The following is a 10,299-nucleotide window of genomic DNA, read 5'->3' as shown; positions in this document are numbered from 1 at the left end:
CACCAGCCCTCGGCCAGTGTCAACAGTCCGCTGACTTGCAGCTTCCTCCCCCCACCTCTGGTTCGCTTTCCCGCCCCCTCCTTGCAGAAGCCCCTGCCCCCGGCCAGTTGCTAAGACGGGCTTTGGGACAGAGGGAGTTCCCATCTTCTCAGCTGCCGGCTCTTGAGTGAAATGTCTTTTTTTACACCAGCACCTGCTTCTGGAGTATTGGCGCGCAAAGCGCCAGGCAGCCAAACCTGGTTCAGTGTCAGTATGACAGGGGTCTCTGCTAAGTGTTTGGGGGGGGGGGGACAGTGAAACTTACTTTTCCTCTCTCCGGCGTCAGGGTCTGTGAGCAGCTGTCACATTCTCAAGCCCACTGACCCCAGGGACACTGAAATGTAACCCATGGAACCTCGGTCCTGCAGTGGTTTTGTCTGACTTGGGGTCAGGATTCCAATGTCACACCTGGATGGGTACTGGGGTTAGAGCCACAGACCTGCCACCTCCGTCTCTAACTGGACTCCATCCCAGGTGAGAGCTTCCAGATTTAGCAATTCTCTCCGGGGTGTGGGTTCAGGTTGCCTGGCTGCTGTCAAATGGCCCCCCGGGGACAATTTAATGCCACCTCCCCACTCCGCTATTCAGGCTGAAGCTGCCACAGTCTGGTTCACAGTCTGGCCTCTTTGCAGTACTGGCTGGACTGGCATTTGTCAATGTCCCAGATTGCCAGCCCTTTTGCCACACTTCTGGCCTGGCTGCAGTCAGAAGCCACCCCCTGCAGACATTCTGCTCTCCCTCCCCCCACCTGAGACACCCAGGAAGTTTTTAAATCTCTGTTGCTTTGAAGCCCATTGTATGCAAATGAGTCCCTCCCCCGCAACCCTGCCGTCCTGGGATGACCTTCAGAGGTGGTCAATCCGGACAGAGGCGGGTAATGAGAGGGGCCCCTGGGCTTTCAGTAAAGACACAAACAGGCAGGCAGAGCCTTCCCCATGCAGGGCGTTGGAGAGGCTCCTGGGTGGGGTGGGGGACAGTGTTCCAGCTGAGGGGGAGCTGGGCCCACTCCAGAGGAAGCACATTCAGTGAGCTGGGGGGTGTGGGAGAGACTGTCCTCCGAGGAGACTCTACCTTTAGTTGACACCACAAGCTTGGGGGAGGAAGCGGTCTGGCCTCTTCGCGGCGGGAAATAGAGCCAAAGGTTGGGCTCAGGGCAGCCAATAAAAGGGGTGACCTCCTTGGCAGCCAGGGCCCGAGATGCAGCTGAGCAGAGCAGCCGTTGCCATGGGGCCCATGGCCCTGGCCATCGCCTTCCTGTGCACTGCAGCCGCGACTACAGACAACTGTCCAGGTGAGTCAGGGGCCGGTGAGCGGGGCCTGACCACGAGGCTGAGAGCTGACGGCCGGCCTCTGCTCTCTCACCGCGTCCTCCAGGCCAGGCCCCTGCTGAGTCCTTCGAGAACATTATTCTTGAGACCAGCTGAGATCATGTTGCAGGGAGACTTGCCTCGGGGTCCTCCGAGGAGGGGCAGCTTCAGGGTCCCACCACACAGAGGAGACAGAGGCGTGGAGAGCGCCTCCCCCACCCACCCCATCAGGTTTAGTGCATTATCGCCGGCACTGGGAGATGGTCCAAGAGCTCACACCCAGCACTGTGAGACTTTTCAGCCTGGGGCCTTCAGCCTCTGGGGACAGGTGGACCCCACTCTGTCCTAGAGGTGGCAGAGCAAGGGTAACATGGTCCCCATGGGCTCCGACCTCCTTCCCTTGCCCAATAGCTTTCACCTGTGGTCCTGACCCTCCCTCTGGGAGCTTCAGGATCAGGGCTTCTCCACCCCACTGGGGAGGGTGCTGGGATCTGGGACCAGGCTGCCTCCAGGGGTCCCAGGGGTCCTGCGGTGACTAGCCTGGCTAATGTGGGACTGGGTGAAAGAATTTCCATTGTGTTCCTGTGGAGAAAGGCCTGGGATGAATCAGGAAGGAAGTATACACGGGGCCCCTCGCTGACATCGCAGGTGAGTTAATTTCTCCCCTAAACGTGTTATTTTATTTTTTTTAACAGAAATTTTTTAGATTTATTGATTTGAGAGACAGAGAAGAAGGGAGAGAGACAGAGACAGAGACAGAGACAGAGACAGAGACAGAGACAGAGACAGAGAGAGGAACAGCGCTTTGCTGCTCCACATATTGACGCAGCATCGGCCGATTCTTGTTTGGGCCCTGATGGGATCCAGCCCGCAACCTTGGCATATGGGGACGACTCTCTAACCAACTGAGCGACCCGGCCAGGGCCTGTCTTATTTTCTAACTGTCTAAAATTACCAAGAATTTCTTTTTTAATGACCAAAAATTTAGTAAATTTGAAAGTGAAGCCTACATTGGTTCTGCCCAGGGAGGACCAGAGGGGGACAGACCAGCATACCACCTGACGCCAGCAGGGTCCCCGTGAGGGCACTGTGCGTTTCCGAGTCCCCTACGTTTTCTCTATGGGGCCATTTTCGTTTTGTGATGAACACTCTTGAACTCTGAGAAGCAGTCGGATCTCTGGCTCCAGTTCTGCCAGAGCTGCTCTGTGTCCTTGGATTGCAGGGACCTACACCACCCCTTCCAAGGTCACATGCCCAAGAAATAGAGGTGACAATGCTACACTGACCCAAGTTCCCCAATGTTCCTATAAATATTTATTGTTATTACTTATTGAAAGTACGCGCTGTTGATGAAGCTCTTTCTAAATGTCATGAATGACACTAAGATTTTTAAATTTGCTTCATGTAGTCTAATCCTCCCCAAAGCCTTATTTCTATTCTCATTTTGCAGCCCAGGGACAGAAGCCCAGAGGGGTGAATGACTTGCCTGAGGACACACAGCCTGAGGAGCTGGGCTCCCTTGGGTGGGGTGGACTCTCCAAGGTCAGGGCTCCACCCTGCATCACCTCCCTGCCTGCCCAGCACACCTGTGGGCAAGACAGGCCAAGTCCTCAGCAGAGGGGCACAACCTCACCTCCTGGCTGACCCTCCAGCTGAGGCAGGTGGCACTTGCCACAGCCATCTGCCCAGGCCCGAGGTCACCATGGTGGCAGGTCTCCTTGATGGGGCAGCGTGTCACCAGCTCTGCAGGGCCCTCAGGCCCAGGTCAAGCACACTGACAGGCACTTTGCGCTTCTCTGCAGAGGTGAAGGTGCTGGGTCTGGAGGGCACAGACAAGCTCACCATTCTCCGAGGCTGCCCGGGGCTGCCCGGGGCCCCAGGGCCCAAGGGAGAGGCCGGCGACCGTGGAGGGAAAGGTGGGTGCTCCGCATGAGGGTGGAATCACTGAGCTCTCGTCTTTGCCATATTAGACCCCAAGTTGGGCAGTGTCCCCACTGGGTTTCAGGTGGGGACTTGGGTCTTGGTCCACCAGGGCTCTGAAGCTCCCTTAGGAGGGAGCCAGTCTCCTAGTCACTTACTGAGCAGCCAGTGCATGTGTTTTGGCCCCCAACATGGTTCTTAGTGTTGGCTCAAGGCGAACTGCTACAGGGGAACTCAGTGGCACTAATTCCATGTCCCTCCATCCCTCCTTAGTCTCACCTCAGCTCTGGGGCTGAGTGTCTCCAGGTGCCAACTCGCAGTGGGTGCTGCAGCAATAGCAATTAGGAAACGCCCCCAGGTTCTCCTGGCGAGGGCAGAGCTGGGGCTCGGGCCCCAGTTCTCTGGGAAGTGCTCCTGGTCTCCAGTCCTGGCCTCTGACTGGACAGTGGAGCCCTGTGAGGGCTGAGGGCTGGGTCCTCTCCCTCTGGTTCCTGAAGATCCGACCCGGGGGCACTACGGGTCCCAGGTCCTGTAGTTTTGCTCAATGATGTGTTTGGAATTTGCAGGAGAACCCGGCCCCTCCGGAGTCCCTGGGATTACAGGACCCCCTGGGCTCAAAGGTAACATCACCGTGGAGAGGGGCGAACCCTGAGCAGGACCCCGCCCTGGCAGTAGAGAGAGAGGAGGAGGCACTTTTGGGGTGTCACATGTGTCATTTCTAAGGAGCCAAACCCTGCGCCAAACACGATGATTGGCTCAACCAGGGCCTGGGTCTGTGTCCAGAGCCACTGAGTGAGCCCAGGGCGGGATTCCGACTCCAGCCCAGCACCGACCCCTGGCATTGAAATAAGAGCAGGGGCCCTCTGCCAGGCTGGTGTGGCTCCGCTGCTAAGCATCATCCTGGGATCCAGGAGATCGTGGTTCGATTCCTGGTCAGGGCACATGCCCCGGTTGCGGGCTCGATCCCCAGTCAGGGGCGTGCAGGAGGCAGCCGATCAATGACTCTCACCATTGATGTTTCTCTCTCTCCCTCTCCCTTCCTCTCTCTGAAATCAATAAAGATATATTTTTTTAAAAAAAGAACAGGGGCTCTCTCTGCCCCAACACCTGTTCCCTCGCCCGGACCTCACTTCAGCTGCAGGAGGGGTTGGGGACAGGCCCAGTCCTTCTCTGGCTGATGGGCGTCCTGCCATGAGCTGTCATCTCCCCTCCGGGGCTGTGCTGACCCTTCTCTCTCTCCAGGAGACCCAGGGGAGAAGGGTGCTCGCGGAGAAAAAGGTGAGGCCATCCCGAGGTCCCCAGGGGGTGACTTGGCAGACCCTGAACAGATGGGGGTTCCCAGCATGTGGAGCATGGGCCCTGGGGCGGGAGACCAAGCCCTTCCCTCTGTGGGGAAGGGGGATCTGGGAGGCCAGAATGGGGGGCCACACTCCTCTCCAAGCCTGTCCCAGCCCATCTCTCCTGTCCCGGCCTCAGACCCCTGAGCAAGGGAAGGTCCTGTCCTCCCCTGGTTTTCTGCCTGGGGCTGTAGTAAGTTCAGGGTAGTGTTTAAAAATGCAAAGTTGGCTAGAAGCTATGAGCAACAAGCTGTGGTCACAGGCGATGAATAAATATAAAATATATACATTGAACTATACATAAACATATATTATAAATGGGCATATGACTATTTATTCATATGTTACATGTGCTTATATATAACTGATAAAATGTGAAATATTTTCTCAAACGTTTCCTTGAAAAAATGTTTAGAAAGTCAGAGAAACATGCACCAGGAAGTACAAACCCCTTGGTGACTCCTCTTTTAACCGTCCAAAGACTCTGGGTTCAACCACACATATTCAAATGTGTAGAATCCTCACTTGCTCACCCCAAAGAGCATCCCGCTTTATCCCCATGTTCACCGACAAAGGCTGTTCTGGAGCTGGGGGCCCTGCCCAGGAGGCCCCCCTCTTTGGCAGGAGGTAGCTGAGGCTCAGAGACTCTGCCTCCCCAGCAGCAGGAGACAGGCTGGTATCCCTAGGAAGCCAGGGCAGGGCTGGCTTTTCTGGGGGGCTGTAACCATCCTCATGCTGGAAAGATCTAGAAAATGCCTCAATTTCCTGCTTGGTGTTAAGGGGACAAGGGCTTGGACATCCCACCTTTCACATGTGTTTGCCTGTCTGTCCCCACCTTCAGGAGAGCCTTGGGAACCTGAGGGATGTGCTACAGGTGGGTGATGAACCCCGAATCCATTGCCCTGGTTTGGTCCGTGGACCCCAGCCAGCCCAGACCTGCAGGGAACACTGGCCTGGAGTCCAGCCCCTGCAGCCCCCTATAGCCCAGCCCTCTGTCGCCCCTTCCTCTCCATTGGCCAATTACATAGGACCGCAGTCAGCCTGGACTTATGTCCTGCCTTAAGGACCAGAATGACCTTCCTAGTCTCATGCCCTGAAAATACTGGAGTACCTCAAAGGCCCAGTGCTCAGGGACCAAGGTGGGGGCGCCCTGGGGGGTGGGGATGGCCAGGCAGATTGGGCTTGGCCATCACAGCTGGGTGACCCTGGGTGGGGGTGGGAGGGCCTCTGTCCAGGCCTGGGAACCCTCCCTGCTCATGCAGATGCCCACTGTCCCTGCTTCTCCCTCCTGGTCCCCAGCCCCCTCCCTGCCCAGGGCCCTGTCACCATATTTACTTCCAGGTTCCCTTCCCAGGACCTCGGAACTGCAAGGAGCTGTTGACCAGGGGGCACTTTCTGAGTGGCTGGCACACCATCTACCTGCCTGACTGCCAGCCCCTGACTGTGCTGTGTGACATGGACACCGACGGCGGAGGTTGGACGGTGAGTGACCAGGTGTTGGGGACGGTCGTACAGCCCTCAGGCAGGGGCAGCTGTGCCCGGAAATCTCATGGACCAGGTTCCAGCTGGTGGGAGGACACGCACTCTGTGGCCTTTGTCAAACTGTCCAGTCCCCTCTGTCTCAGGCCCCCCCCCCCCCCCAGCAAGAACAGAGAGAACCAGAGAGTCGGTGGGCCATGAATCCAGGCCGTGGGACGAGGCCCAGAGGGCCCCCACGCCCCTCCAGCTGTGTGGCTCTGGGCATGTTGCCTGCCCTCTCTGAGCCCCTACTTCCTCCTTGGTCCCGTGTGGGCACCCATGTCGCCACCCCTGGGGTCTAGGATGAGGCCCACACGGCGTGCTGTGGCGCTGGGCCCGAGCCCTCCCGCTCCCCGCAGGTGTTCCAGCGCCGGGTCGACGGCTCCGTGGACTTCTATCGGGACTGGGCCACGTACAAGCGGGGCTTCGGCAGCCAGCTGGGCGAGTTCTGGCTGGGGAATGACAACATCCACGCCCTGACTGCCCAGGGTAGGGCCAGTGCCGGGGCTCCGAGGTAGTGGGGCCCCCGAAATCCACATGCCCCTGACCTTAGACCGGGGCCTTCTGGGACAGAAGACTGCTCCTCTGCCACCACACCTGGTTCCTCTGAGAACAGGCAATGTCACAAACCCTCAACAGTCAAGGATTTTCTATGGAAACTTGAGGGCGCTTCCCCTTGGATGCCAAGTTCAAATATTCCCTAAACGTGTACCCAAATTCTGGAGGCACAGGGACCTCCTGCTGGGACCTCAAACCCTTTCTTCGGTAGGAACCTACGAGTTCCGCATCGACCTGGTGGACTTCGAGGGCAACCGCCAGTTTGCCAAGTACGAGTCGTTCGCGCTGGGCAGTGAGGCGGAGAAGTACAAGCTGGTCCTGGGCGCCTTTGTCGAGGGCACCGCCGGTGAGTGTGGGACCGGGCGGTGGAGCGTGGGCCGCGGAGGGAGGCTGCTCGTGTCCCTGCTGTGTCCTCTGGGCGACTGTGGGTGGTGACTTCACCGCGGCTTCTCCATCCCTGCATCGGGGTAACAGGGCCTATACCTGATTGTGCCCATGAAGGTGACACGACACACGTGGTTGAAAAGTCCAGGGAGTGATGGTATGATTCTTAACCACCATCACGGGTGAAAATGGGAAAGGGTGCTGAATTAGCACTGCTCACGGCTCCTCCACCCCACGGCGCTGCCAAGGAACCTGAGGTGTCTCGGGCAGTGGCCTCCCCTCTAAGCGACAGGGTGCCCATTAGCTGGCAGGCACAGGCCAGACGAGAAGATGCCGAGTCCATGGTATCAGCAGAGTGAGTGTCCGCTGGGGTCGCCTGAGCGGCACCCTCGGGCTGAATGGTGCAGTGTGCACAGCTGGGACCCGGGCCCCCCCGGCACTGTGTGTAAAATCACCCACTTTTCCTTCTGAACAGGCGATTCCCTGACGTCCCACAACAACAACGCTTTCTCCACCAAAGACCAAGACAACGACCAAAACTCCGGGAGCTGTGCTGAGGTGTACCAGGGAGCCTGGTGGTACTACAACTGCCACCTCTCGAACCTGAATGGCCGCTACCTCGGGGGAGCCCACAATAGCTTTGCAAATGGCATTAATTGGCAGTCGGGGAAAGGGTACAACTACAGCTACAAGGTGTCGGAAATGAAGGTGCGGCCCACGTAGAGCAGGTGGGCAGCCTGCAGCCTCTCCGGCCGGGTTCTGAGCCCTCCCAAGCAAGGGGACGCGAGGCTCTAGGTCATGCAAATGGAGAGCTTTGTCCTGTTCCTTGACCCCTCCAGACCCTCAGCTTCGAGGCCTTGCCCTCTCCTAACCCTTCCTCTCCCACCTGCCAGGATAAGGGTGACCATGCCCAGCCTTGGGAACAGCACATACCCTCAATAAAGCTTCGCCTCACACGGTAGGCACACGTGGGTGCCACCGGGATTTGAGTTGTGTTGGACACTGGTCCTGTGCCCATGTCTGTGCACCTGTCCATGCCCCCTGTGACGTGGCACTGTGGGAAGTTTCTGGTGGTGTAAGACAAGGGTCGGCAAAGCAGGGCCCGTGGTGCCTGTGTGCCAATGAAGTCCAAGGGCACACAGCCACTGTTGCCTCCCTGTTGCCTGTGGCTGCCATCTGTTCTACCCGGCAGTTCTCAGCTTCAGGCAGAGACCATCTGACCACAAGTCCTAAAATCCTTACAGCCAGCCCTTTGAGAAAGTGCTTGCGGACCCCGGCTCAGTGGAGGCGATGCCCAGCTCCCCGTCTCCCAGCCGCCCTAGCTCCTCCCACTATTCCACATGCCCAGGCCCCCGGGTTTCCCTGTGAGACATCGTAATAAAGGATCATGTGCATGCACGTCCCTCACCAAATAAAACTAAAATGCAGTAAGGCAGGAGGCCTGGCTGCCCTGAGCGCCCCAAGGGGAAGACCTATGAGGTCGCAGCAGCATTGTCCTGCATCGGACCACGACCCTGGCCAGAGCTGGTCTGTGTTGTACAATGGCCTTGGCATGTGATGGTTGTTAAAATCACCTCCCTAAAAGCAGCCTTCACAAAGAGGTGGCCTAGGCAAGGGCTGGGACTCAGGAAGGGGGTGGGAGATGAAACCCCGTTTCTTGTCCTGGTCCTGACACCCACTCTAGGCTTTGAGCCAACTTTGCCTCTGATCAATTTCTTTAGCCACACTTGAGCCGTTTCATTTGGTTGTCGTTGTCACAGTGACTAATCAGCCATATGGGTGGGGGGCGGCCAATTATTGGATTCCTGGAGCTTCTTACAAGTCTGGAAGCTCCACCGCCCACCCCAATATGGGGCAGAAGTCCCAGCCAGGAAGCCATGAGCGCCAGGGACCATCTGGAAATGTCCATCTGCACCAAAGGAGCAAGCACAGCCCTCCCAGAGTCCCGCGCCATCCACGACAGGAGGGGTGCTCTCAATTTTAATTGGGGTTGAACCATAAGCCACTGACTCTTAGAATCAGCAAACGCGGTGCAGCTGCCCAGGGTCACAGCCTCCCTCAGAGCAGGTATCGGTGCCTGCGCGGCTCCTGACAGTCGGTTGGTTGACCTTTTCTTAAAGACCCGAGGGCGCGAGACGCTCGCTGCCGTCTTGGACAGCATGCAGGGTGGCCCGGGACATTGTCTGTGGTATCAGAAGCTCTTTCTCTCGTCAGTTCCTGCCCTGCTTCTTGGCAGAGCTGAACCGTCCAGCAGTAATCCTGGGGGGCTCATCCATCATCTCCAAACAGGCCTCTGCTGTACTGGCGGCCAGTACAGGGGAGTCAAAGATAAAATGCATATTCGGGTGACAAAACAGAACAAAAGAACCCACCACCGAGTAGGCCAGCAGGGCCCCACGCACAGCAGCTGTAACTCCCGAGGGTCTCTAAGTCTCAGAAGCTCAGGTGGCCTGAGCGGCCAGGGTGTTGCCGGGTTGCCTGGGCCGATAACAGGTCTGGGTCCGAAGCCCCCTCATCCGGGCTGTGCGAGAAGAGCTCTGATTTGCAAAACTCCCCTTAGCCGCCTTTTTCCTTCCAGCCCCCAGGTCCGGGCCTTTCCTTTGCTTTCCCTAAAGTCAGCGACCAGCATGCTCACCTCCCTGAAGCCAGCCCATCCATGGTGCCTAAGCCTGCCTGTCCATCAGGGCCATCGGGGGAGGCCCGGGAAAGAGCACATTCAGGGGGCCCGTGCCTGACTCCCGAAACCAGAACCTCACGGGCAAGTCCTAGAATCTATTCTGGGAAGGCTTTCTGTTGATGGGCAGGGTGAGCCATGGGAGAAACTGAGTGACAGATGACACCCAAGCCTGTCCCCAGCCCCAGGTCCAGGCTTCCCTGGGCCACGTGCCTTCAGTTCCTCCAGCCATTCCTCAGAGCACAGGGCGGGGATGAGCCCAACCAGAAGTAAACTCAGGTCTAGCAAAATGCTGAATGGGGATCATTTAACTGCAGCGACTGTCTCCACGCCTTAGAGGAATTGTCGCTCAGCCACAAGGGTTTAGGGCTTTCATTTTCCCCAAACAGTGTCACTTGCGGGAAGAAGAGTTCATTCCCTGTGAGTCAGCAGGCTCCTTAGGGAACTCCCAGAGAAAATTCCACAGACCAGCAAACGCGCTCGTTGGGAAATCGCAGACCTGAGTGTTCACGGGCACCCGGCAACAGAATGACCGTCTCCCCGAAGAGATGTGAAGTGACCA

General features: G+C 57.6%; 1 protein-coding gene across 2 annotated transcripts; it reads left to right on the top strand.

Annotated features, from left to right (window-relative positions):
- Positions 1-1,236: 1,236 nt before the first annotated feature.
- FCN2 (ficolin 2) lies at positions 1,237-7,786 on the top strand. Of its 2 annotated transcripts, none has more exons than XM_087823246.1 (9): positions 1,237-1,330; positions 3,149-3,262; positions 3,833-3,886; positions 4,509-4,544; positions 5,445-5,477; positions 5,958-6,085; positions 6,481-6,610; positions 6,891-7,025; positions 7,539-7,786. In XM_087823246.1, exons 1-9 carry the CDS (start codon positions 1,237-1,239, stop codon positions 7,784-7,786), a joined length of 972 nt encoding a protein of 323 aa, XP_087679372.1. The 2 variants fall into 2 exon arrangements, with proteins under 2 accessions (XP_087679372.1, XP_087679371.1); XM_087823245.1 differs by having other exon boundaries at positions 4,509-4,571.
- The last annotated feature ends 2,513 nt before the right edge of the window (positions 7,787-10,299 follow it).

Source organism: Miniopterus natalensis, chromosome 12, assembly GCF_054644295.1.
Source record: "Miniopterus natalensis isolate mMinNat1 chromosome 12, mMinNat1.hap1, whole genome shotgun sequence".
Taxonomy (NCBI): domain Eukaryota; kingdom Metazoa; phylum Chordata; class Mammalia; order Chiroptera; family Miniopteridae; genus Miniopterus; species Miniopterus natalensis.
The sequence above is the reverse complement of the archived record's forward strand: the minus strand, read 5'-3'. Positions and strand labels throughout refer to the sequence as shown.

Excerpts from the sequence above, each read along its gene's own strand:
- FCN2 (XM_087823245.1), top strand. The coding sequence starts at position 1,237 with ATGCAGCTGAGCAGAGCAGCCGTTGCCATGGGGCCCATGGCCCTGGCC. Across the intron at positions 1,331-3,148 it reads GACTACAGACAACTGTCCAG|AGGTGAAGGTGCTGGGTCTG; the intron begins GTGAGTCAGGGG and ends GCTTCTCTGCAG. Across the intron at positions 6,611-6,890 it reads CCACGCCCTGACTGCCCAGG|GAACCTACGAGTTCCGCATC; the intron begins GTAGGGCCAGTG and ends TTTCTTCGGTAG.